The sequence below is a fragment of the Trametes versicolor genome, assembly GCF_000271585.1.
Source record: "Trametes versicolor FP-101664 SS1 unplaced genomic scaffold TRAVEscaffold_8, whole genome shotgun sequence".
Taxonomy (NCBI): domain Eukaryota; kingdom Fungi; phylum Basidiomycota; class Agaricomycetes; order Polyporales; family Polyporaceae; genus Trametes; species Trametes versicolor.
The window spans coordinates 1,960,555-1,986,098 of record NW_007360328.1 but is presented as its reverse complement, the minus strand read 5'-3'; the positions used below and the strand labels follow the sequence as shown (position 1 = coordinate 1,986,098).

The 25,544-nt window shown below is 58.4% G+C and overlaps 10 protein-coding genes across 10 annotated transcripts; 3 read left to right on the top strand and 7 right to left on the bottom strand.

Moving 5' to 3' along the window:
• Positions 1 to 455: 455 nt before the first annotated feature.
• TRAVEDRAFT_49659 (uncharacterized protein) lies at positions 456 to 1,211 on the bottom strand (the record flags this gene model as incomplete). Its single annotated transcript, XM_008042119.1, has 3 exons — positions 456 to 785; positions 844 to 901; positions 985 to 1,211. 3 exons carry the CDS (start codon positions 1,209 to 1,211, stop codon positions 456 to 458), a joined length of 615 nt encoding a protein of 204 aa, XP_008040310.1.
• A 2,901-nt stretch (positions 1,212 to 4,112) lies between these two features.
• TRAVEDRAFT_49658 (cytochrome P450) lies at positions 4,113 to 6,274 on the top strand (the record flags this gene model as incomplete). The annotated part of the gene is made up of 10 exons (XM_008042118.1): positions 4,113 to 4,164; positions 4,242 to 4,566; positions 4,746 to 4,894; positions 5,031 to 5,146; positions 5,214 to 5,333; positions 5,390 to 5,579; positions 5,640 to 5,721; positions 5,777 to 5,902; positions 5,974 to 6,120; positions 6,187 to 6,274. The coding sequence occupies 10 exons, from the start codon at positions 4,113 to 4,115 to the stop codon at positions 6,272 to 6,274; spliced, it is 1,395 nt and encodes a 464-aa protein (XP_008040309.1).
• A 1,321-nt stretch (positions 6,275 to 7,595) lies between these two features.
• Positions 7,596 to 8,677, bottom strand: TRAVEDRAFT_151476 (histone 2A). Its single transcript, XM_008042520.1, has 5 exons — positions 8,555 to 8,677; positions 8,328 to 8,492; positions 8,108 to 8,237; positions 7,935 to 8,048; positions 7,596 to 7,868 (listed from the first exon to the last, which is right to left on the bottom strand). Exons 2-5 carry the CDS (start codon positions 8,448 to 8,450, stop codon positions 7,798 to 7,800), a joined length of 438 nt encoding a protein of 145 aa, XP_008040711.1. The 5' UTR covers positions 8,451 to 8,492; positions 8,555 to 8,677; the 3' UTR covers positions 7,596 to 7,797.
• A 363-nt stretch (positions 8,678 to 9,040) lies between these two features.
• TRAVEDRAFT_151472 (uncharacterized protein) lies at positions 9,041 to 10,644 on the top strand (the record flags this gene model as incomplete). Its single annotated transcript, XM_008042519.1, has 5 exons — positions 9,041 to 9,214; positions 9,267 to 9,277; positions 9,330 to 9,475; positions 10,064 to 10,261; positions 10,314 to 10,644. 5 exons carry the CDS (start codon positions 9,041 to 9,043, stop codon positions 10,463 to 10,465), a joined length of 681 nt encoding a protein of 226 aa, XP_008040710.1. The 3' UTR covers positions 10,466 to 10,644.
• Positions 10,645 to 12,321: 1,677 nt separating this feature from the next.
• On the bottom strand, positions 12,322 to 12,936 carry TRAVEDRAFT_128188 (uncharacterized protein; the record flags this gene model as incomplete). The annotated part of the gene is made up of 1 exon (XM_008042518.1): positions 12,322 to 12,936. One exon carries the CDS (start codon positions 12,934 to 12,936, stop codon positions 12,322 to 12,324), a length of 615 nt encoding a protein of 204 aa, XP_008040709.1.
• Positions 12,937 to 13,304: 368 nt separating this feature from the next.
• Positions 13,305 to 14,175, bottom strand: TRAVEDRAFT_38617 (RNase H; the record flags this gene model as incomplete). The annotated part of the gene is made up of 2 exons (XM_008041946.1): positions 13,305 to 13,343; positions 13,384 to 14,175. 2 exons carry the CDS (start codon positions 14,173 to 14,175, stop codon positions 13,305 to 13,307), a joined length of 831 nt encoding a protein of 276 aa, XP_008040137.1.
• Positions 14,176 to 14,409: 234 nt separating this feature from the next.
• On the bottom strand, positions 14,410 to 14,754 carry TRAVEDRAFT_104345 (uncharacterized protein; the record flags this gene model as incomplete). The annotated part of the gene is made up of 1 exon (XM_008042517.1): positions 14,410 to 14,754. A coding segment is annotated over one exon (345 nt), but the record flags the coding sequence as incomplete, so codon positions are not given.
• A 1,153-nt stretch (positions 14,755 to 15,907) lies between these two features.
• TRAVEDRAFT_38615 (DNase I-like protein) lies at positions 15,908 to 17,464 on the bottom strand (the record flags this gene model as incomplete). The annotated part of the gene is made up of 3 exons (XM_008041945.1): positions 15,908 to 16,027; positions 16,123 to 17,057; positions 17,428 to 17,464. 3 exons carry the CDS (start codon positions 17,462 to 17,464, stop codon positions 15,908 to 15,910), a joined length of 1,092 nt encoding a protein of 363 aa, XP_008040136.1.
• A 217-nt stretch (positions 17,465 to 17,681) lies between these two features.
• Positions 17,682 to 20,776, bottom strand: TRAVEDRAFT_21841 (uncharacterized protein; the record flags this gene model as incomplete). The annotated part of the gene is made up of 3 exons (XM_008041849.1): positions 17,682 to 19,526; positions 19,579 to 20,403; positions 20,453 to 20,776. The coding sequence occupies 3 exons, from the start codon at positions 20,774 to 20,776 to the stop codon at positions 17,682 to 17,684; spliced, it is 2,994 nt and encodes a 997-aa protein (XP_008040040.1).
• Positions 20,777 to 23,514: 2,738 nt separating this feature from the next.
• Positions 23,515 to 25,283, top strand: TRAVEDRAFT_127395 (Aldo/keto reductase; the record flags this gene model as incomplete). The annotated part of the gene is made up of 13 exons (XM_008042516.1): positions 23,515 to 23,556; positions 23,605 to 23,638; positions 23,702 to 23,772; positions 23,837 to 23,944; positions 23,998 to 24,051; positions 24,113 to 24,159; positions 24,216 to 24,341; positions 24,411 to 24,500; positions 24,567 to 24,634; positions 24,694 to 24,785; positions 24,862 to 25,050; positions 25,122 to 25,152; positions 25,210 to 25,283. 13 exons carry the CDS (start codon positions 23,515 to 23,517, stop codon positions 25,281 to 25,283), a joined length of 1,026 nt encoding a protein of 341 aa, XP_008040707.1.
• Positions 25,284 to 25,544: the final 261 nt, after the last annotated feature.

Here is a 25,544-nt window from a genome sequence, read left to right as displayed (position 1 = left end):
CTCTCTGCCATAAACCACCATCTCAGGATCTCCTGCTCTGTTCCTGGTGTATACACGCGTCGCACGACACTCGAAGTTCTCGTACATATATTATTTGTAGTCTAAGACGATTCGCGTAAGTCTCAATTCCGTTTGGTGTGTTCGTAGTTCTGGACGTTAACTTTTATACAGGTAGTAGATCAGTAAAGAGTCTTCGACCTTGCTGCATCTTTGGCTCGTCGATGTGCGATACAGCTACTCCTAGTCACACAAGCCAAACAGACACCTCTGCTGCTCCGACATCTCATACAACAGGCCGTATATGCGTATAGTGCCAGGGGGATCTCCACGGGGGTTGTTGCGGCTCGCGTTCACTATCGAATTCGCTCTCAGAGTCTGCGTCGTGCTTTCCCTCGGCATCATGCTCGCCCATCTCCTCAAGAAAGGGTTGACGCCGTTGAATCCATAATCGTGACCTAATCGCCGGTCAGATCCGTTTCCATGTCCGTGGTATGCCCTTCCCGCACAGCTGCCCCAGCTTCGCTACCCCGTTCCTTCGTTGTAGCCAGACCATCCTGCAACTGATCGACTCTGGCGTTGACTGTATCGACAGACGTAGCATGGGGAGATTCCGGGACATTCGGTCTTCGGAAGGCGGAGGAAGTAGAAGCGACAGACACGGCAGAGGAGGAGGAAGATGGTGTGTCCACGGTTTCGGGGAGGGCGGGATCGGAGGTTGATTTGTGCGGCGGAGGGGGAGGCAGATGTTGAAGGTGCGCGCGCATATTCGCGATGTCCTTACGGAGCTGACTGCAATTCGACAGGAGCGCTTTGAGTGTGTCGGTGTCGCGGAACTGCGCAAACCCCATTTTTGGACCACCGCTCGACCTCCTCTCGCAGCTCAAAGGCTCGCCTGTCCAGCCTGCAGAGATCAGACACGGCCGGTTAGCAAGCTGAGCTTTTACTGTTGATTCGCGCCCACGTTCGCGAGGACTGCACACTCACTGGACCAATTGTCCCCAGTACTTCTGCGCTTCGTCCGTCTCGGAGAGGTGGCCCTTGTGCTCGAGCATGCCCAGAAGCCCGCGTATCTCCGCAAGTGCGTCTTTGATCTCGCGCAGACGTCCAGGTGGGAGAAGATCCGCGATGAAGTCCTTCAGCTTGTAGCCCGCCGAGAAGACCATGATGCTGAGCACGAAGCTCACGATCTGCATGACATCCAGGTGCATCATAGTGGAGATGATGATGTGGACCGCCTGCCGATTTCCGCGATGAGAGTAAGATAAGTGTATGAAGAAGTCCTGACAGTGGTCGCTGCAAGTCCTGCGATGGCGCAAGCCCTGTGTGCAAGTCTATAAGCGGGACCAGCGCTCTTAGCAGCTTTCGAGGGCACGCTGTACCAGGAGAAGCATATTGTCGCATCGGTTTAGTGCGATATCGATGCGAGGCGATGCGGACGTTACGGCACACCAGACTGGTATATGTCTACAGACGCGCAGACCAATAAGTATCTAACTTCGCCATTCTCACACAGGACTGCCACAATACACCACGCCCACCCTCGATAGCTATATGAATGGGCACCTCGCCTGCTCTTCAAACGACTCCGAAGTGCACAAAAACCCTGCAACAGTCGACAAGTTGCAAATACGTGTGCATGTTCAAGAAAGGACAGCAGTTCGAACACATGAATATACGGCTTCAAAGCGCTCATCAGATAGAGGACAGGTGTGTTTCTCTTGCGAATGTATGCATATGTTGAGCGCTGGGACAGCTCATCCAAATATACTGCTTTAGCACCCGGAAGCAGTAAGGAATTGAATTTAGACGTCCACGTTATCAAGTGCGGGGTGAATAGGATCGTCCCTGGATTAACGGCACTGTACGCCCAAGTCACCTAAAATCCTGCTTGATCGCACCCGTCGCTGATCTGTGTCGTCATTCCAGAGACAGATCAGCCCCTTTACACACGGGCTGGATGTAGCCTGACACAACATGTTGACAGTATTGATCCCGCTGGGTCCGTACCTCAGTAGCCACAAGCGAGTGAAATCGTCCATTGGTGGTACGTTTTTACTGTAAGCTCGTTCGTGAAAGCTTGACCGGGACTCACTGGTGCACTGGCAGTCCACGAAGCCCTTATGATTCCCGGTTGTCCGGCGATGGCCTGGACCGGATAGAAGAACATACTCGCTAGCGTCGAAGGCACATGCATCTGCTGTCGGAGGCATAACTCCGACGCTTCTCGTTTGTCATTCTCTGTAGGTCAACACTCTACGAATTCCTTTGACGCCGCCATCGAACGCTGGACTGATCTCTGTGCCTGACATACCACTCCGCGCGACTGCGAGTGTCACGGTGCGTCAGCCACACATTCTGAGATCACCACTAAGGAGACCACGTTGCGATATATCCGCGCGATGCTAGCCCTACTCTTTTCTAGGCTGCCTTTGGCGCCGCAACGTGGTGTTCGTGCCGCACTCGAAGTCTAGAGCAAATGGGGAAGAGTTCCATTGCAGATGCTATCGTTAGCAGCTTGTGGTACGTTTGAATCGTGGCGTTGGGACTGGGGGTAGTCTCTGGTAGCCTGACGAGACTTCCGTCGATCGTATGTGCGCTCCGCTCCGTGTATGCATCGCTAAACCCGGCCCCCTTACATCTAGGACGTGATCGAGACGCGTCCATTGACGCTACCGAGCGCGGTCCTCGCCCCGCTTGACTCTACTTGTACGTTGACGAGCATTCGGAAGGTCTTGGTCCGACTGCGTGCATAGTCTAGATCTAAAGCGGAGTACGTTATCGCTCCGTCTGCTTCTATGCAATATCGTCGCTCGGTGCATAGTGTGCTAACTTCCGTCATGCCTTTTCACAGTATGGTGCAACCCTCAAGCAGCCCGCCCATTTGAGTCCGCAACAATCGGAGTGTCTTTCAGTCTCTACTTTCGTGTTTCCCTTCAATTCTGCTCAAGCTCGCGAACGTGCAGCACCTTCGACCAAGTTCCGACCGTTTTTGATAGTGTCTGACCCGCTTGACTAGGCGGACGTGCACCGTGCATCGTGTATGATAATGCATCCACGCGAGACACTAGTGAAGTTGCTTAACATCCCACCACTGCGCTAACTTCGCCGCAGTTTTCAGCGACTAGATCCCGGTCGAGGCTCCGGTAAGCAGATCGTATACGTAGACATATTAAATCCCGCGATTCGCTCCCAGATCGCACAGCGCCTGCGCTCCCGCGGTTCTATGTTACTCGTTGCAGCCACTCGCTTCATGTTTCCCTGATAGGCGCTGTGCTCTAGTTTGGAGCGCGAGCGGCGGAGGGCCGCTCGAAACTCGGATGCTCACCATCGCGACAGGAACAGTGAACCCCGATCCCGAAGGCCTCCGCTGCGCTCAAGCGGCAAGCTGCGAAAAATCCCGGCCCCCGGCGTGGCAACCGTCAGCCCCACCACAAGCGTCGACAGAGGTCGACAGCCGCATCGCTGTGAATGAACCCGCGACGCTTTCAACAGCACGAGGCGACCCTTCATCAACGGTTACGCCAAGGTCAGGGCAAGCGGTCGCGCACCTCTCACTAGTGCTGTCGATACTGGACCCGCGCGGGTTCTCGCACAGGGTCGCACGTCTGCAGCGACACGGTGCCGCGCGCCTCGGGGAGGAGGACGAATCGCGGGCGGCACGCGCTTCCGTCGCGTAATGGGTGGGCTCGCCTGCGAAGGGAACGCTGGGGTTCGTCATCCGGGGTGTGCCAGCATCACAAGCCTCTAGCGCGATACGGTAGGTCTGCGCCATGCCAGCAGCTGCCCCGGCTGATGTCTCTTTCATCAGCGTGTTACGAACTAGACTCCGTCTCCGCGGACCCTGTGCCAATTGCCCTAGGCTTCCCGTGGGTGGGGCGAGTATCGATCAGCGCGGGGTTCTTAACGGCTCGAAATACGCACTTGCAGGACTCCCCGTTCCCCGCCCTCGTCCCATACTCGAGTCCGGCACCATGGGGTACTTCCTGACTGCTTGGCATGTGGTGGCGGCCGTACTACTTGCACTCATCGTTAATGCAGCTGTGGTCCGGAGGCGTCGCACACCACTTCCTCCGGGCCCTCGGGGGTGGCCCGTCATTGGTAATGTGTTTGACATGCCGGCCTCTTACCACTGGAAGACCTTCGCTACGTGGGGCGAGCAGTATGGTACGTCCCCCACTGTAGCCGCTATCATACGTTTCCCCCCGCTGCGTCGTGCTCACCTTCAAGCCGTCTAATCGCAGGAGATCTCATAATGCTCAAACTGCTCGGGCAGCCGATGCTCATAGTCAACTCGCTCGCGCATGCCACGGAACTGCTCGAGAAACGGTCTGCGCTCTACTCGGACCGCCCGCACTTCACCATGGCGGGCGAGATCGTCGGGTGGGACCAGATCCTCGTCCTGCTGCGGTACGGGAGCCAGTTCCGCGAGTACCGCCGCCTGATGGCGCGCGCACTCGGCTCACGCAAGACCGTCGAGACGTTCGCGCCGGTCATAGAGGCGCAGAGCGCACAGCTGCTCGTCCGCCTCCTCCGTGACGCGCGCGACATCCCCGGGCACCTTCGCGAGTACGTACCCCGCTCCGCACTTTCGCCCCTGTGTTCGCACGCGCCCCACATGCCTATCGCTCCTGCGAATGCGATGGGAGCGATAGGGTGTGCGCGCGAGTGGAAGCACGGGCATGTGTCGTTTGTGGGCGCGTTGGATCAGGTTCGCTGACGTCCGCTCCGTGTGGTGTGCTTCGCAGGATGACCGGCTCTGTGGTACTGATGATTGCGTATGGGTACAAGGCCCAGGAGCACGACGACCCGCTCATCAAAATGGTCCAGGGTGCGACGGACCAGGCGGCCGAGGTCGTGCAGCCCGGCGCCTTCCTCGTCGACGTCTTCCCCTTCTGTGAGTTTTTCATTTTCATATCCGCTCCGGGCATTCCCGAAGCTGTCGGAGAAGATGCGGCAGTGAATGGGCCGGGAACAGTTTGGGATCGACATTCTGATCACCTACTTGGCATTCTTTCTTTCTCTCGTAACAGTGCGCTATGTTCCCTCATGGATGCCAGGTGCCGGCTGGAAGCGTAAGGGTGAGGCATACCGGGCCAACATGGACAGGACAAGCGACGTACCCCACCAGTACGCGAAGGAGCAAATGGTAAGAGCTCCTCGATGTGCTATCCAGCTCCCACCCTAGTCGAGGCTGACGTTGCATCGTGACGCAGGCGGCCGGAAACGCCCCGCCGAGCTTCACGTCGACGATGCTCGCGATGAGCCCGTCACCCGAAGACGAGTACCGGATCAAGATGTCAGCGGCGTCGATCTACACCGGGGGCGCGGACACGGTACGCACGCGTAATCGCCGCTCAGCACAGACGCATGCTCACTCAGCAGCGCATAGACGGTGTCGGCGGAGACGAGCCTGATCCTCGCGATGAGCGTGTACCCGGCGGTGCAGAAGCGCGCGCAGGCAGAGCTCGACGCCGTCGTTGGGCCCGAACGCCTGCCGACGTATGCGGACCTCGCGCAGTTGCCGTACTTCAGTGCGCTCTATCTTGAGGTTTTGCGGTGGAACCCCGTCGTCCCTCTCGGTTGGTCTTTTCTCTTATACACCTTAAGCTCTGGTAACTCATACCCAGGACGTCGCTCAGGTGTCCCGCACGCGGTGTCTTCTGATGATGTATATAACGGGTACTACATCCCGAAGGGCAGTATCGTCATGATCAACCAGTGGTGAGCAATCTCAACAACTCTTGCACACCACAAATCTCATAAAAGTGGCCTTTAGGAAAATGCTGCACGACCCCGCAACCTACGCCGACCCGTTCACCTTTAACCCCGACCGCTTCCTCCCCAAGGACGGCTCAGAGCCCGAGTACGATCCCCGCAAGATCGCGTTCGGCTTCGGCCGCAGGTACGTCTCCCCCTCTACCCTCTCGCCCCTCTTGGCCCTGAATCTGACCCTGACCCTGGCCCTGTGCGCAGGATCTGCCCGGGGATGTACCTCGCCGAGCCGTCCGTGCTCATGGTCGCCGCGATGCTGCTCGCGGTGTACGACATCGCGGACCCGCGCACCGCCGCGGGCGTGCCCATCACGCCCGAGACCGTCGAGTGCACCGGGGGGACGATCAGGTGCGCCCTCGTTTCCCTCGCTTCTGGGGTGTGCGCGCAGATGCTGACCGGCGGGCGGATTGACAGCCACCCGGCGCCGTTCCGGTGCTCGTTCACGCCGCGCTCGGAGAAGGCGAGGGCGCTCATCCTCGCGCTGCAGGACACCAAAGCCTAGGCTCAGTCTGCCTCCGCACGCCGCGAACACGCCCCGCCTTGGACATACCGTACATATGTACATACGCTACATATACCTCGGTGCCAGTGCCGCCTCCGCCGCGCACGCACCCCGCCTCCATGCTACTGTACACCAGCTACCGATATCGATACTGCCGCCTGCCCGGCCTACGGCGACCCTCCTACCCCTACCTCACATCCGCGCCAGCCTCTGCCAGCGCGTAGTTCCGTGCCATATCATACCTTACCATACAGCCCCGTACCGCCGCCCCGGCCCCTGACACTCGTTTTCTGCTCCGATGGTACTACTAGTACTTTTAGTCTCAGTCTGGCTCTTCGACTCTCTCCGACTCGCCCGAGTCTTATGCGCTCACTCTCTCACTCTCTGCCCGTCTCTTTGCGTTCGCGTCCCTCTCTGCCTCACTGCTTGTCGCGATGCTCGATACCGATCTCTCCAGCGCTGTGCCCCGCCCCCTACCTCCGCCCCCTGTCCTGCTCTCCCACCGTACTCTCGCTTACACTTTCGTCGGCCAGAATCATGAATCCCTTGCCACGAACGCCCTAACCTGTACCGTCGGCGATTGGCCTCGCACATTCCACCATCATCCAGCCCTCTCCGAAGGGCGCGAGTGCTCGAATTCGGAATGGAAGCATTAGCGTTGAGCGAGACACGGAACGAGTCGGCGCTGCCAGCTCACCGTGGCTGCGTCCTGCTGCGTCTCGTTTTTTGTAAGTTTGCAAACGTGGCTCGTTGACAACGGTTAGGAAGTAGACCCACCGATGATCACAAAGTTACGCGCTGACGGCATGCCGCGAAATGGTCCGTGGTCCGAGTTCAGCAAATTCAATAGGGGGTGCACCGTGCAAAGATACGGGCCTTCAAGGACTCAACGATGTATGCGGCCTACTCGTATTGATATTGCACTATGATTTTACGCTGCTTGTAACGCCCTTGTGCGCACCACCCGCATGGCGGGGACCGGAAGTGGATTGTCGCCATCGAGGAAGATATGTCCATGAGAGGCGAGAGACAGCGGCAAGAGTGTTTGACCGGAGAAGACAGTACATACATACACAAGCGAGAAGCAACCTCGATGTCTGGGGAGGATTAAACTCACCGCTGTAGGTAGTCATGGAAATCTCGCACATCCGAAGAGCGTGGCGGAGGCCGCAGGGCTCCCATGAGCTCTACATAATCTGGTGGTACGGGCCCTGTGTCAGGTCTTGGGAAGACCGTGAGAGGCGATCATCGTTCCGCAGAGCAACTCGTTCAATCGGCGGGAGGTCCTGCATGCGGGCGCAAACGCTGTGGACACAGGGATGGATGAAGACCGCCGCTGAGTGCGGGCGTGTATCATGGGCATGATATCACTGAGCATACAAGGACATACTATACAATCGACGCGCAGCAGAGAAGAACGCACGGACACACTAGAACACAAACAAGCCCCGGGCCTGCCTTGCTGTAAGAAGTACAAGGCGGCAGCAAACGACCAAGCACGGACGATCCTCCGGGACAGGCGTTCACTGTGGCTGCCCCTCGACGCCCTTCTTCTTGCCCTGCGTAAGGCTCTTGTGGATAAAAGGCAGGACACCTGTGCAAGAGAGAGAGAGGGGCGCTTAGAATGTTAGAGGGAGGAAGCAGATCGAAATGGGCGTACCTCCGCCCGCGATCGTCGCGCGCACGAGCGTATCTAGCTCCTCGTCCCCACGAATGGCAAGCTGAAGGTGGCGCGGGGTTATGCGCTTTACGCGCAGGTCCTTGGACGCGTTACCTGCGATATGCGGTAAGTTATGTGGCAAGGCCGCACGCGCATCCGGGATGGAAACCTACCGGCAAGTTCGAGCACTTCTGCGGTGAGGTACTCGAGGATCGCGGAGGTGTACACGGCAGCCTTTGCGCCGATGCGCACGTTGTGCTGTGTGCGCTGCTTAAGGTACCTGTGAATACGGCCTACGGGGAACTGCAGGAGCGTGTTAGCAGGATCCAATCACGCTAGTCGACACGAGACACAAGACGCGCGGTTGCGTGCGTGCGTATGATTAGGACACACCTGAAGGCCGGCTTTCTGACTACGCGTTTGGAGAGTACGCACTGCGGGCGTCTCTGGCGGTACGGCGGCAACGGAAGACGGCGGAGCCTTGGCTTTGCTGCCTTTCTTTGGTGAGGGGGGCATATTGGCGCGGGATCCGACTACAGCGATTAGAGGGTAATGCGGCTGTTTAACAACGCCACGACGCGTGAGCCCGAGTACGGTCGCGCAACATGGATGGGACTCACACAAGGGCGGAGCGCGACAGGGGTGTCTGCGCGAATGCAAGGGTGCGCTTTGGGGTGCTATGCGCGCGTACTGGGGGCCAAAGACGCGTCCGGTCGGGGGGAGCGCGAGGGTGGCTGGAGGAGATGGTGGTCGGAGAGCAAGAAGGGACGGCGCGGGCGCACGCCTGCGCGGGAACGCTGCAGGATGATCGGGACGGAGGCGCGGGAGAGCAGATCTCTCAACAAGATCTGACGCGTCGGACGGTCACGTGGCGCGCGTCATCAGCGACGCGGTGGGGCGACGGTTTTCGCGTTGGCTGGGCGTGGTCGGCGGCGCGATGGGGGGACGACTGACGACGTCCGCGCGGTGGAGCACAACAGGCACGCACGGACCCGATCGCTCATAAGGCCCTCTTGCGCCCGCACACCCTCGTCTTCCCCCCTCGTCCAGATCTCCCCCATCTCCTCGACTCAGACCGCGACGATCCCCCCGCCGCCGCTACGACCATGTCACGAGTGCTCCACATCCCTGGTATCGTCTTCCTCCTCTGCGCATTCGTGCTGCTCTTCCTCGTCTCCATCTCCCTCCCCTTCCTCACCGCCCTCGACTTCGCACGCGTCAACTTCAAGGACGGCAGCCCCACCGTCGGCTCTGACAGCAACGTTGTCGACCAGATACGCGTGAGTCCTTTTTTGCGCGGGACACTCAAAGCATACTGATTCTTGAAAATAGTTCGGTACCTGGTATGTCCTCGCGCGCCTGCGCGATGTCGGTAATGCTGACGCGCTCTCGCAGGGCGAACTGTTGGTACGAAGCCTCGGGCACCCGCGCCTGCAGCGCCGCCCACAACGCATATACCACCACCCTCTATGATTCCCAGCGCCAGGGCTTTGTGACCATCGGTCCCTCCTGGACGCGCGGCCTCGCCGTCCACCCCGTTGGTACGTCTTCTTCTTCTTGAGCGTCCTGTCTCTTGAATGCTCTGTTCTCCGGAACATATGCCTCGGAACATCGTAACTCGCACGGGTGGCTGGCATGAGTGGCTGGGCCACAGCAGTCACTATCTGAGCACGCCGTCTACGCGACATCTACCAGTGGCCTGTTTGGCTTCCCTGTCGTCGCGTCGCGTAGGCCAGCTCGTGGCCGACTCGTTCCGTCGAGACCACGCCCTCCCGTATCCTTGACGCCATACTCGGCCGTCTCCATTGCAGTGGGTGCGACCGCGGCTGCAAGAGAGGGCTGGCCGCATCGACCGGGAGTTGGCTAGAAAAAGAGCGCTACGTGACGAGCGTATGTCACTCGAAGGCCACGCACTCGAGTGAAAGCAAACCAGCGATTCGCACTCGTTGCATGGGACGGGCTGAATGCGCTCCGCGGAACATCTGCGCCAGATGACAGGACTCTCTGTCTTCTTCACAACGTTGCCGCCCATCGACTACGCCAGAAAATGGCGAGGAAAACGAATTTCTTTCGCCGCCGAATCGGTCCCGTTCTGTGTACACGGTGCAGCGCTGACACCCATATCACAGCTACGGGTGTGACCTTCGTCGCGCTCCTTCTCTCCTTCTCCACACACGTAACCTTCACGCTCCTCGCCTCCCTCACCGCCTTCCTCGCCGCTACCATCACGCTCGTCGCGTTCGCGATCGACATCGCGCTGTACGTGTTCGTGAAGCACGAAGTCGGCAAGCTCGCCGGCGTGTCCGCCAACACCGACACTGCGCCAGGTGCGTTGCGTCCACCCGGACCGAGTGCGGGAATGCTGACGACCCCGTGTAGGATTCTGGCTGACGTTTGTGTCGTTCATCCTGCTCTGCCTCGCGGGCTGCACGGTGTGCCTCGGGCGCAGGCGCGCCCGCACGGAGGGCGCGACGACGTACAACTACTCGTGGAAGGACCGCTTCCGCCGCCGCAACGCCACCAAGGTCTGAGCGGCTGCCATACCCCCCAAGGCGTGTTTACCCTTGCGCTTCACCACCCGCGCGTTTTCATGATTTCGCGAGGTCGCGACGAGGACCTTTCCGAGCTCTGCGAACCCCTTCTGCTACTACTTACGAGCGTTAGATTATACCTAGAGCCGTATTCTTCTGCGTGTTACAGGAGCAATTATTCACACCCTGTCTGGTTGCATGTTTACTGAGAAGCTTTGGCCGTGACTTCTCATCTGAGTTGCGCTTCCGTCTCGACTGCCACACCCCTGCCATCCCACCGGCGCTTCCTGTGCTTGATACAAACGCACTGCTATAAAGTGGTGATCAAACTGTATGTGCCGTTCTTGAACATGGCATCCTGGACACTTCCCGGAACGCCTTCGGAAGCGATAGGTTCAGACTGCAAAGATGAGTAGATGACGAGACGGAGACTGAGAGGAGTCGGCGCACCAGAGAGAAAAGCTGTAGCTTAGAGAGTGTGATCTTGGGGTAGACTGCCTTCAGATCGTCGTGGTACTCGTTCCATATATCGTCAATAGCGTCACTGGTTCGAGCATTGACTGCGTTCAGCGTATTTTTATTCGGACTCCGACTAGATCCGTTCACATCGTGTACTCGACGCCCGCGAATAGAACGTCTACGCTTCCTCCGTACAGACTGGTCTACGAAGCTTACACAGCTCTACTCGCTGTGGGGCATACATCGTTTACTCGCGCTCGTAGTACGCGCCGCATACGTCATGTACTATGGGCTACTCGACTCCTCGCACCGGACTGTCTGGACGGAGTCCTGCCTACATCCGCCTGCGCGCGTATAGGCCCTCTACTTGTCCTCGAATAGGCTCAGGGCGCAGGGTTTGAAGTTGCCTACTAAAGGGCCCGCATCTAGCTCGGAAGGGACATTCCATCTTGACCTTTGGCCCCCACCATCCCTCAAGACTCTGAGGCTCCAAGTACTTCTACGTGCCAGTGAGTGCCTATTTCAGCCTAGTCCCCCTTCCAACGACTAGATCTGTGCAGATCTGTGCTCATACTGACGTCTCATCTTGTACTACACTTGTCAGGCTTTCTTTGTTCAACGTCGACTGTGCACAGGTATAGCTCTAGAGACACCCTCGCTGCCCTTAGTGCATCGCTGACTATATGCGCCTCTAGATGATCTTGCTGCTTGCGCAGCCTCATTCTGTGATCTCGGTGCGGAGCTCTCTCTATGTTCACAATTGTTACACTTACTCGTGTCCCCATAGGTCGCGCATATAGTCACTCGGATGGGGGATGGGGATGCCTGCAAGCACTGGCGGGACTGGTTTCGGATGTTGCCTCTTCCGTGAGTCTGAGGAGTTCGTAGACACATTCTCCGTGCAATATAATACGTTCGTGTCAATGAAAATCACGGTTTTTGATCACATTGGGTGCGATGCCAAGCTGTGGATATGGATTGAGCATATATATTTTAAAATATCGAATATACAAGTGCGAGCTGGCCGCCCAGGGAGTACACGGTCTACTACCGATGGGACCAGGTGCTCCACTCCGACGTACTACCTGTGGTGTCTACACCGTCTACTCCGAGACTGCCCACAGAGGTGTAGACCGGGACTTTGGTGGTATTCGCGTGTAGACGACTCCCCGACCAGGCCTTCTATTCGGGCTCCGACCACACGGCCCGCTCCCGCCTATTCCTTTTTTTTTTTTTTTTTTTTAATGGTCCAAATCAGGAAGGGCCGAAGCACGTGCACTGACTTTTAAGGCAAGGTTGGTGGGAATTTCACCCATAACACCATAAGGGGGAAATGCTTTACGCACAAAACTTGAAGTGATAGTGTGGGACTTCCTTATATGGTCCGCGGTTGTGGTCTAACCGTGGTCCCAAAATGTAGGCTTACCCACTAAAACCCCCTGACAACTAGTCCAGTCTTCCGGCAGAGATTGCTCGTCTACAAGCAGGCCCTGCCATGTGCTACATACAAGCGATGCGTTGAGAGATTTGCGCCGAAGCGCTCGCGACGTCAGGGCTTGATCTATGTTCAAACGCCTGTTCAGAGCGTGTAGCCAACGCTTGCGGATCTCTGCTGTTGAGTGATACAAGGTTGGGTCTCCTTCTCTACCGATAACCCTTTCACATCTAATTTTCCAAATCAGGTGGCAGGACTCGGTCAGTACAATGCGGAGCAAGCGCGACCGTCCTGCTAGAGGTTTGTTCCGATGAGATCGGACTGAGAGGGCTGGTGCGGCGAGCAGCGCCGCGAAGGACAGCTGTGGGACGATGACGTTCGCTCGTCTCAACACATCCTGTACGCCCTTCCAGATTTCGAGCGCTCCAGGTGCGTCGCACTCATTCCAGATATGTTCTAGACTTTCGGGTACGCCGCAGTGTGTGCATGTCGAGCGTTGTTCGTACCCCGGGATATTATCCCAGTAAGGCCCGATTTTGAGAGCCCCGTGCAGGGCCTTCCACCAGAAATCTCTCATAGATCTCCGGGTGTCATCTTGCCGGATTGCTTTCCAGACGGCACCCGGTTTAAGCGATAGCCCCCAGTCTTCGAGGAGAGTCACAGTCGTGCGCGCGGTAAGTATCGCTGTTTGTCTCCGAGCGGGTGCGACGGTGCGCCTCTTGATTGCCTTGTAGGCAATGCGTTGAGTTAAGGTATTCAGTTTACAGCCCCTTGCCAGGAAGGCGGTGTTCGGGGCAGGCAAAGCTGGCGCCCCGAGCGGTGACTTGTCTGCACCGAGCTTTGCTAGAGCGTCTGCTCCGTCATTACCGGGAATATTTGAGTGTCCTTTTATCCACTTGAAAAAGGTTGGTGCTGATCGCGCTCGTAATCTGGCTGTCGCGTCTTTCAGAAGGTCGGCGTTCGCAACTCCTGTCCAGCCGCGATCTTCCCAGCGAGGTAAATGCATCGTCAAGCCGTCTACGACCATTTTGGAGTCGGATATGATCGTGAGTGGCGCGAAAGGGGGTACCGTATGCACCGCTAACGATACCGCGTAGATTTCAGCAACCTGGTTGGATTGCGTGTCGCCGGGTACGGGCGCCGCAATGTTTCTGGGATCTGCGTCCGCGAACCATACGCCGGCGCCGCTTCTCGGTCCAGCCGCCCCGTCTTCCTTGTAGGACCCATCCGTGTACACGGATATGTCCTCCGTCGGCACATTGTATGGGCGCGGGGCTCTGCGCAGTAGGGTGAGTCTTTCGTCTTCTGTGGTAAACACGCGGATGGCATGTGCGAGAGGGGCCGTCGAAGTGATGGACGGGTCGAAAAGCAGCCTGCCATTTCGGCCCCGCTCCACATTATTCTTCCGTTTACGTGATTTGGTAAGTGTAAGGCCATCGCAGTGTGCGCCCCCGCCGGGCGCCCATGCGGGCGTAAGTTTATTCAGTAGATCGCGGGCGGATATCACGCATTTGTGTGGGTTCAGACAGCCGTGTATTTCACGGTCAGTGACACATTCGCCGCATGTGCAGCCTCGGGAGGGGATGTGTGCGTTCCCCGCAGTAGGTGGCCCCGAAAGTCTGCGTATAAGTTGTACGCACGCTCCTACTGTTGCGACGTTATGGCGTTCTCTCAAGCATTTCGAGGTTCTAGAGTTCGACATCACTCGGCCCGTGTAGGGCCCGATATGAGACCACACTGGGAGCGCTTCTTTCAGCGCATCCGTCGGGTTCTTCACGTCGATTCGGGCCCCATATTTCTTCGCAGCTTTAAGCATGCGGATCAGATCATGCGGCAGTTTGGTTGGGCTTCGCGTCGAGATCTCCCACTCTTGTAGGAAGGTATTGATTTTGGACTTATCGTCTAGGTGTTTGTACGAGGACTGAACCGCCCTCGCGATCAGGACGTCTGCAACGTGTGCCCAGCGCGGACGGGATGGGGACAGGTCCAGGTAACTACGCAGCCACATTAAGTCGACGGCTTCATTACGTGCCGTTACGTCTAGTATGTTGAGGCCACCCTCCGCAACGGGCAGTTGCAGGGTCTCTTTGTTGACGGTCGGGTGCGCTGCCCCTTTCCAGATGAAAGATTTGGCTTCGCGTTCGAGTTCTTTCTCTATCGAGGCAGGCATAGTTATTGCTTTTGTGAGAAATTGAGTGCGCCCGCCAAGTTCCAGGCCAAGGATAAGTTTCCTTCCGTACATTGTGGGGTTACGTTTCCCCCATCGCGTAAGGTTTGTCCGTATCGCGGAAACGACTGGTTCCCATGGTGTGGTGAGGTCGATTTTGTTTCCCACCCATGCTCCGAGAATGCGTACTGACTGGCCTTCTGCGGCGATATGCATATCTGCAGGCAGCGGAGGACCGTTCTGTGTTAGAGTGCGCTCGCGGACGAGACGTTCGCGGAACGCGACGGATCCGATAGGTAACGCTTCGGTTTTTCCTTTGTTAAATTTCGCGCCTGACGCGGAGCACCAGCCATCAAGGATAGCTACAAGGTCCTCGAAGCGATCGTTCTCGCTGATGAAAGTTGTGGTGTCGTCGGCGAAGAGCGACGCAATAAGTCTCTCAGCAACGCCGGGTAAGATAAATCCGTTTAATTCAGATTTGCGGAGCGCCGCGGCGAGAGGTTCGATAGCGAGGTCGAACAGAAGGCACGATAGCGGGTCGCCCTGTCGCACCCCTCGGCTGATTTTGAAAGCATCGCTCTTCATCCCATTAATCATGACTGTACTGGTGGCTTCGGCGTACAGCGCCTTGACTGTATTAATGAAATGAGCCGGGAAGTTCATGTGCTCGAGCACCTTCCATAAGTATGTATGATTTATTCTATCATACGCTTTTTCTTGGTCTAACGCGACTATAATGCCATTTAGCTCCTCTGCCTCGGCGTAGTCGACCATTAGCTTGGTCAGCTTTATGTGGTCGAAGATCTGGCGGCCTGGGATGAAGCCCGCCTGGTCTGGGTGTATTAAGGATGTTGCACATTCACATAGCTTTGTAGTAAGAGCCTTTGTCATTATTTTATAGTCCGCATTCAAGACCGTTATTGGGCGATAGTTAGTTATCTTCCTCATGTCTGCTTTCTTGTATAGAGGGCATATCCATCCCTCTGCAAAGCTGGAGGTGCTTGTGACTCCGTAGGACTCTATGTCATTGTACACTCTCTTTAAGGCGTCCGCAATATCGAGGGCCGGCTCGTTCTTACGCTGCGCGCTCTCGAACTTAGCCAGGTATGCTTTCCATACGTCTGAGGGAAGGCCATCTAGGCCAGCCGCTTTATTCGGCGCCGCACCGCGTATCGCACGTTCTACATCGTCGCGCGACAGTTTTCTTGCTAGCGCGCCCTTTTGTCTGGTGGTTAGTTGCACGTCAAGTGCTTCCAGTGCTGTATTGATGTGTACACGGTGTAGATCCTCTGATTCCGGAAGGTCACGGTATTGTAGTTCATCGTAGAACTCTCTGGCCACCGCACACATCTCTTTTGTATTGTTAGCGTACCCGCTAGTCTCATTCAGTCGTTGTAGCTCGTATATCGTGCTGTCCGCCCTTGCTGGCGCATTCTGGCGCATCCAGTACTGTCCGATTTTCTCTCCAGCCGTCCAGTCCCGTGCCGCCGTTCGGACGCGCCTGTAACCGAAGCGTTTGGCTTGTAGAATTTGGATTTTTTCATGTATCATGGCGGCGGTCTCTGCGTCCGCGTGATCCGGTGCGCTCTCTCCCACCGGGTTTTGAGCGGCACGCTGCTGCTCTTTGAGAGCCGCGATTTTCTGGTCGATTTTCGGCATCCATTGCTTTGCGCGCGTCCGAGCTGCGTTTGCCAGTTTTGTCTTAAAAGTATGGAAGATAGTTTGCGGATTCTCTTCGTCGGACCGCGCGACAAGGTTGTTCAAGTTGTCCTTCAATTCGAGGCCTAGTTCTCGCATGGACTTCATGAAGACAGGGTCGTCCAGTATGGACAGCGGAATTTTCCACCTGCCAGTGCCTACGTGCGGCGCGTGGTAGTTCGCGATCGAGAGCGAGACTAAAAGGTGGTCAGACAAGGGTCCGGGGCTGTCCACGTCCCAGTCGGCCGTCGCGTTTCTCAGCGCTCTCTTGACATAGATGCGGTCTAGCCTTGACTGGCTCGCGGAGCGTGCTTGACGGAAGGTAAAGACGCGCTCGTTAGGGTGTGCCTCTCGCCAGGAGTCCTGTAGATCTGTGGCAACGAGGAGCGAGGTCAGCGCGCGGGTGACAGAGTCCGGGTCCGCTCGTTCTGGAATCCGATCGCGTGCATTCTCGACCATGTTGAAGTCTCCAAGCATCACGTCTGGACGTGGTCGTCCCGGCGCGGCCCAGGTCGTTTCGAGGGAAACCCAGAAAGCTGCATTATCTTGTGTAGCGTTCGGCGCATAGATATTAGTAATGTGAAGGAATTTATCCTTTGTCCACGGAAAAGCGATACTCGCCGCACGACCTGGCACGAGAACGTCCATTTTGCAGTCGCGGCCGGCTAAGTATCTCTTGTTAATTGCGAAGGCGACACCGCGCGCGCCCGCTCCGTTTTCGGGGTCTGGGGATCCAAGGATCAGGAGGGACGAGGCGAAAAGTTCGTTTAGATTATCAATGCGTTCGGGTGTGAGGTGTGCCTCTTGGACAGCCAGGACGGCCAGTCGTTTGTCTTTGACGACTTGATTAATATATAGCCATTTATCTGGCGCGCCTAGTGCAGACGAGTGGCCGAAGCCCTTGATGTTCAGAGAACCTACGCGGAGGCGGCAGCGCGTCTTCTGAGGCGCGCGCGCCCCGGCGTCCTGACGAGCGAGTGGGGAGAGAGGAGGAGGATTCGAGTTTGAACGCGGTATCACACCGTGATTCCGCGTGCTACCGCCATTCCCGTCCAGCCCGTCATTCGGGACCGCCTGGGCAGCATCAGCACAATCCCGTCCGAGCTGGGCAGGGCGCAAATGATCATGTCCGGTATGGTGATGTACCGAGTGTTGTGTGTTAAGTGTGTTGTTCGCAGTCGATGTAGTGCCCCGGCCTTCGACCAGTTACCGGGGACGATGGGAGAGCCCGCCCAATCATCGGGGACGGTGCCTTCTGCGAGCGGGGCGGAGAGGCTTAGGTGCGCAGCCGTCACGCCTAAATAGGCTGCTGCGAGTCCGATTCTGCTAAGTTACACTACCGCCAGCTCCCGCAACGAAGTAAATTAGGTAGTGCAACCGGAAGGTGTGTTAGGTTCGGTAAGCGCTGTATTCGTAGCAGCACTAGTTCGGATTACACAGGTTGTGCCACAGATGTTCTACATGTAATCATGATGGTCGAAACCCTGGTTCCCACCGCCGAAACCGTCCTTCACGTCATACCCGTTGTGGTCAAAGTCCTCACGGCCACCTCGGCGTTCAGTCTGCCGGCGGCGTGGGGCCCCGCGGTTGGCGTTACCCCCGCGCCCGCGGGGGGCGCGGTTGAAGCGTGCAGGCGCGTTCGGGTCGCCCTGGGCGGTGCTCCGTCCTGGGGCGGGGCGTTGAGTCGGCGGTTGGTCGCGGTCGGACGGCGGGGATGTGTTCCATCCCGGGACCGCGGGGAAAGGGCAGAGGTGCGTCAGGTGCGATGCACTGTGACATCCTCCGCATCGCACCGCGCGGCGAACCGTTGCCGTTGAGTTGAACAGGCTGCGGAACCGGACGCCGAGCATGCTATCACGCCATTGGCGCCAGAGCGGGATAGATGCCGTCGGCGAGTCGCAGAAGACGGCCGCTATCAGGTTGCCGTTATCGAGCGTGGACACTTGAACTTCGAGAGACGCGAGGATAACACTCGCGGCCTCTTCGGGGGACAGGTTGCTGAGGGCTGGGTTGCCACGAGCGAGCCGGATGATGGATGGAAGAATCTGAGGTCCATTGAAGGTTTCCCAGACGGTTCTGATGATGTCGCCGTCGTCGTCATGCGTGAAACCACCCAGGGAGAAGAGGAACCTCCCCGGCGCAGAGTCGCGCGCGAAGGTGAAGGCTGATAGTAGTTGGGAGGAGTAGACTTGTCCTTCAATGAAGCGGCGCGCACTCGCTCGCGAGAGTCGTACGATTGCCCAGACTGGCGGTTCGCCGCGCTGGGCGCCCTCCGCGTATGCAGACGGATCCGGCGGGATGATCTTGAAGCCGGTTTCGTGGGTGACTTCTCGGGTGAGGGTGGTCAGGTTCTCGGTCGCCTCACGAATTTGATTTGGAGTGGGGTACCGTGTCTTGTAGAGGCGTACCATAACGGTACAATTGGGGTCCTCCTCGAGAAGGCCCGCAAGTTTCTCCGGGTCTACGCCGGCGAGCAGCTCCTCCGGGTCGTTTCGATGGATGATGTCCCATCCCTGCGCCGGCGTCGGTGTGAAAGCCAGCCGCTGCGGCGCGTACGGCTCAAGGGTAGCCAGGCGGGCCGTGTAGGTGCGTCCGGTGTTGAGCGCGGCGCCTGACGCGCCCAGGTAGTCCGAGGCAGGAGCTCGGATGTTCGGGACTTGGGACAGGAGGCCGCGACGAGTAGGGCTCAGCAGCCACGGAAGCTCTTCGTAGTCGTGCAGCATATGACTACCTCCGGCGCGTGCGGGGTGCGGAGTCGGAGGGCGGCGCGCGAGCGCGAGCGAACGTTGAGAGCTCGACGTGGCGCTCGAAGTCGTCGGGCGCCAGGGGTCGTGGTCCGGTAGAGCAGCGCGCTCTTGCTGTTGCCAGGCAGACGTCGTCGGATAGCGGGCCTGGATATCACTCGGGCGTGCCGAGTAGTACGGCTTGGCGGCCGACGTGGGACCCCTTACGTGGCTCGAGGAGGGCGCGGGCATATTCGTGATGTCTTGCAGCGCGGTAGGGTAGAGCTCTTGTACTTGAGCCAGCCTCTGGTGGGGTCGAACGGCGGGGAAGGAGGCGGTCCCGCCAATCTCACGGTGCTCTTGTCGTTCCCGGATGCTCCCGTCTTCGCGTGGTAATGCGGGCGCGGGCTGGACTTCGTCCGCGCTAGTGTTGATACCCGAGGTCGTCTCGCAGGGCGATGTCGGAATCGGTACGAGATGGGGCGGGAGCGAGCTACGTGCCTGTCCTGCACGGAGGCCTTCCTCGTATGCTCGTGCGATTGGATCGTCCGAGAGACTCGGGTAGGAATTCGACATCATCTGTGTGGTGAGGTCAGCGTCGAGCGCACGCGGCTGGAGTCGGGACTCGTACGGTTCTCCCGCCCTGCGGTGTCGACCACATATCGGTGTCCGCCACATGTGCGTTCATTCGTTCCAAGTCCTTCGACATGGGTACGAACGAGTCGTCCTGCGCCGGCGGGTGGCGGCGGACTCTTTTAACGTCGCGATGACCGAGATCCGTCCTTCTCCCATCATCCTCCGACGAGGGGCGGGGATGGATGCGCGTCGTAGTCGCGGCCGCGGTCTGGGCGGTGAAGAGGTCTCCGTCGTTGCGTGCGCCTGTGCCAAGGTGGTAGAAATCCTGCGGTACCTCTCTCCAGTTGACCGGCATGTTCGTACCATCCACGTTGGGTGGCGGCGGTCTTGTCTGGCGAGGAGGACTCGGCGCCCCAGGGGGGCCTCTCGCCTTGCCTTTGTCCACAGGGAGCGCCGATGGTTCGACATTGCTGGGGGCTTGGGGCCGGACAGCGGCGAGGGACGTTGGTCTGGAGCGGCTCGGAGCTCTACCAGCGACCAGCGTCCAAGGACCACCAGGCGTGGCCGCGTTGCCCGCGGCGTACACCGTCGTCTCATGAGACTGCGATGCAACGGGGAACGGCGAGGGGGAGTAGGTTTGGAAGGCGGTGTTGGGCGGGAACGGGGATGCCCGCGGGAAGATGCCCTGATCGTTGTACACGGTGAAAGCTGAGGCACCCTCGGGATGGCCCGACGGGAGGCCAGACATGCTAGGAGGGCCTTCAGACAGACGTACGGCATCCGGCCGTGTCTTCGGAGCGGTCGGAGCGGCGTCGAGCTCGGGAGCCGTCGCGGGGGTGTGGACCACGTAGGCGGTCGACTGGTTTGGGCTCGTCGACACCTAGCGTGTGTTAGCTAAGGGTCCTAGCAACATCGCTCGGTTCTCGTACCATAATGGACGTTTCACCCAGGCTGTCCTGTCCGACTCCGCCGTTGGGCTCCGTCACCGTAGGTGCCGGCGCGGCGGAGGTTGTAGCGGGCGCAGAGCGGGTCGAGGCGCTCTCACGGCGTGGGCTCGGCGGGGCCGACCGTACTGCTTGCGCATACGTACGGCCTGAGGAGATCGGCGTCTGCGGAGGGCTCGCAGCATCGCCTACTTCGGCGGGTTCGGTGCTCAACGCGTTGCTAGCCTCAGCCGGGGCGGCTGTCGTCGTCGTGACGCTCGAGGCAGAGCGAGCTTTGGGCTGGCGGGTAGACTTGCTGCGGGGAGGCATGGAGCTATTCGCGTGGGGGAAGTTGGAGGTGGGAGGAGGGGAGGGGTTCAACTCACGGGCTTCCGTTTTGTGCGAGAAAATTTCGCAAAATCGGCGCTGCCGTGGATATTCGACGGCGCTGCCCTGGCCCCGGGCAATATCGATGGTCGACGCAGCTCTACGGCCAGTTCTGGTCGAATCGGCGGTCTCAGCAAAACAATACTGGACTTGTGATTGGCGCAGGGCTTACTTGGGAGTCGTGCTGGGGTCCGGGGTATCCCGACGTACTCTGGCAGAGCTCAATCGGCGGGCGAGAGCCTTTACGCGGATGGTGGCATCGCTCAGAGGACCAGGCCGAGGGTCGTAGTTGGCTTGTCGCCCTTCAGCCGTCCCGGGAGCGTGGAGCTCGTGCGCGGCAGTCCTGTGCGGCTCCGAGTACGTAGTGAGAGCTCTCTTGCAGGTAGGACGCCGCTCACATGGTCTAGGGGCTATTGCGAGCAACCCATGTTCATTGTACTACTAGCGTTGTGCCCTGTTTGCGTCTGTGGGAGGGCCATGTGTGTGAGGCACGGACGAGAGGTGGTGGGGCGGGGAAAGATTCAACCACCGGGGTCGTCCGATGCGCTGGCCGGACACGCGCCTATTATGCGGCTCTCGGTCCCGACCGCCCGTTTATCCCGGCCATGTCGGCGACTAGTACGATTGAAATGTCTCTCGTTTGGTGCTTCTAGCTACTGTCGCTGCTGTTTTGGTTATACCAGTACTCTGACGATTCTATTGTAGGGCGTAGTGCAGTCGAGAGGTTATGTAGTACAGATGTACATCGGGTGGTAGAGGAGCTTGGCAGTATGCGCACAGAAACCTAGGGCGTCTAGATTGGGCTTGTATGTGCGTGTTTGCATCCGGCGCTACCACTATGGGCGCTACCGCTAGAAAATCTGCACGCTGAGCGTGTTACCCCGGAGGGGTGGGCACCATGGCCAGCGTCGAAGACGTTCATCGAGCGGGGGCGTGTATAACGACGTCCTTTTAGCGTCCAAGGGACGGACAGTCCTCGCTTCACGTATGTGGCAGGTAAACAGTAGCCTTTCCAGTTACGCGGGCGTTTCGGGGAAGGAAGGGGGCTGAAGAGCTCATTTTGGTCTTACCTTTCTTCCACTTCGACATACGGCACTAGTTTCGTGACAATGTGTGTTGTATGGCTTGGCTGTTCATCCTGATACTCGTCCGGCGAGTCCAGTTTGTACCAGAGCGTATCAAAGGCAGGCTCGCTGAGCAAACGGCAGGTAAGAGCCAAAGACTTCAGGTCGTTTTCTGGGCTGGAATGTGCAGTCGCCCGGCCGAGCCAAATGTTCTGGCATATGCACAAGAGAGTTTCCAGAGGTAGGGTGCAGAGAGTGGGCGAATGCGGACCCATAAGGGATGCAAATGTTTGTGGCCGCTCCCGCCTATTCCTTTCCACGCGGGCCCGGACTAAAAATGCGCTGAACGCAGTGAATATTGTTGGGCAACTTGACGAAGAAATACCCTATGTCCGGACACATGACGTCGTTGAAGATAAAATAAAACCTCACCTTGCGTGTTCAGGTTGGTCGGTGGGGGGGTGTCGTCTGGTGTCGTGTGGTTCGGAGGCAAGGGTGGTGGCGCTTCTTCTGGTCGTCGCCGCCGACATAACCTTATTCTGTCAAAGGTACATAAAGGCACTCACCGGCATGGGTCGTTCTGCTTTCCCCCGCATCCTCCATTATTGAGCACCCCTAATGCTACACACGCTGCTCTTCAATTCGATTTTTGTGCTCCGCTGCCGCCACTCGTTCTCCCGCTGGTCTCGAGTCTCGACGGCGACGATTGCTCTGAGTCTTACGCGACGGAACGCTGCTCGAAGAGCCTCTCTCGTTGCCTACACTCGTCAAAGCCTCTCCTACTATGGAAGACCCGCCGTTTATGCCATCCTCTAGCTCGTCCGTCCACAACGACATGGATGGTTTCTTGCGTCGACCCGCCCAATATACCATCCTCCCGGCACCCCTCCCTGCGGATGCCGCTGACGAGGCCCACCAGCACCTCGTCACGGACTCACCGACCCAGAACCGCGTCGCCGTCATGGACCAAGAACACACCGAGTGTCTCGAGAAGCCTAGCGAAGTGCCTGCTGTGCCTCTTAGACCATACAACCAGACCTAGCCACCGCACAACTCTTAGCCCCGCGTGCCCCATGTGGATGCTGAGCGCTGACTCAGCAACCTGGTGTTTCCAGAGCACAATGCGAACACGTACCTCGTTGCCGACCGTGCCTCCGGAAGCGTCTCTCCCTCGCACTTGAAGATTTTGGATGTACCGTAAACGGCTAGGTGAACACTCTACATTCGCTTGTTGTCGCTCGCGCTGCGCACCCACTGTACTGACACCACCGCAGAATAGACTCGCACCCCGCGCCTTGTTATGGCTGCGTGTTCGATGTTCCTGCATAGTACGGAAACACACCTAACCCTCAAGAAGATTCCTCTGTAATAGGCCATAGCACATAGGCGCTAACCTCGAACTCTCCTGTGAATGCCCGGTCGGCCCACTGCTCCGTGTCTCGGCACGTTGTGCGACCTTCGATAGCTATAGGCACCGCACAGTCATGAGAACGGCTGCCCTTCGGCAGCTATAAATACGAAACCCGGACTTTCTTCATACTCGTCACCTCACTTGCCCCCGACTGCCACAGTCGCGCGCAAATCCCATCCACAAGACAAGCAATAGCCTGCACTGCGATGGCCAGACCCGAGCAGAAGAGCGCACTGAACATCGTCATGGTGAGTGCACGCCGAAGACCGGCGTCCGCTCACGCTCATCGTGCCCAGGGTGCTATGACGTTCGGCGAGGAGGGCAAAGAAGGTCGGTGCCCGTATCGGTCCCTCCCTCTCGATAAACACCACTGACAGCTTTCCCTCTGGACAGGTGCACGCGTGCACGACCTCAAAGACGTGAATGCCATCCTCGACGTCTTCCAGGCGCACGGCCACTACGAGGTGCGCGGGCGCATCAGGACCTTCACACGCTGTAGAGCTATCCTCACCCCCCTATTCTGAGCAGATCGATACCGCACGCACCTACAGCGGCGGCACGAGCGAGGAGTATCTCGGCAAGATCGACTGGAAGAAGCGTGGACTCGTCATGGACACGAAGCTCTACCCCAACGCCGTGCGTGCCTGCTCACTGAAACGGATTCTAGCTCATGATAAATTGTATCGCAGGCGAGCACCCGCTGGCGGGGGACTGCGGGAACGCGGATTTCGCACTCGCCCGAGGTGCGTCAAGTCGAGGCAGTATGTCGCCCCCCGGACAGGTATCAAGTTCTACTATGCGCAGGACCTTCGCAAGTTCCTTGATGTCCAGCTGAAAGCACTCAACACCGAGTACGCCCGCCCACGCCCCATTTATCGCTGAAATCATCAGCCGACACACCGTACAGCTCGATCGATATGTGGTACCTGCACGGCCCGGATCGCACGACGCCGTATGAGGACACGCTCCGGGCGGTGAACGAGCTCCACAAGGAGGGCAAGTTCAAGCGTTTCGGCATCTCCAACTTCATGTCGTGTGTCTCGTTCCCCTTTCTGTCAAGCGATGCGTGCTATGGTGTTCACCACAGTTTCCACACTGATAGATGGGAGGTCGCGGAGATGGTGGGCATCTGCAAGACGAACGGGTACATCCAGCCGACCGCGTACCAGGGCATCTACAACGCGATCCACAGGTCCGTCTCGCCCTGTCCAGCGCCGCTCAGCACGTGGTTCTGATACATCCACTCTTTGTGGCTCAGAAAAGTCGAGCCGGAGCTCTTTCCATGCCTGCGCAAGTTTGGCATCGCGTTCTACGAGTTCAACCCGCGTGCGTGTCCTCTCGCATGCGCACCCAACACTCACCCTGATCGCCGTGTGCTCGTGCAGTCGGCGGCGGCTTCTTCACCGGCCGCTACCGCTCCCTCGAGGACGCCGTAGAGCCCGGCTCGCGCTTCGACCCGAACAAGGGCCAAGGCCAGGTATGCCGCCGCCGCCTCCTCCTCCCGGGGCCCGTCGCCCGCACATGGCGCCGCTGACCCGCTGCCCCGTGCATAGAACTACCGCGCGCGGTACTGGAAGGAGCCGTACTTCCGCGCGCTCGCCGCGATCGAGGCCGTCACGCAGAAGCACGGCCTCACGCTCGCCGAGGTCGCGCTCCGCTGGATCTCGCACCACTCGCTCATGCGCCGCGAGCACGGCGACGCCGTCCTCATCGGCGCGTCGAGCGTCAAGCACATCCAGGAGGTGCGTCGTGCTCCCGATAGCGGGGCTGCCGTCATTTCGCGTGGACTGACTGGGCCGCGCACCGTGTGCAGAACCTGATCGACCTCGAAAAGGGCCCGCTGCGTGAGTGGTTTGTGGGAGGTTTATGTGTACGGCGCGGCTGATGGTTTGACTCTGCAGCCCAGGAGATACTCCAGGTCCTGGACGAGGCTTGGTTGTCCGTCTCCCCGTACGCGACCGAGTACTTCCATTAAACAAAGCGCGATTCACGGCTGGACGGCATGTATCCAACTTTTCGGTGACAAGTTGACTCCGCAGAGATGCGCGCAGACGCGATGGAGGTTTGGAGAGGAGATGCATGGTTTTATTGCGAATAGGTCTAGGAAGATCGGTGTAGTGACTATAATGCGTGTAAGATACATGAATGACGATGATGCTATGCAAAAGCGGACGGATGCGACATGAGTGTGATGGTGCGAAAGCGATGCGCGACGAAGATCCCAAGAACATCCGAG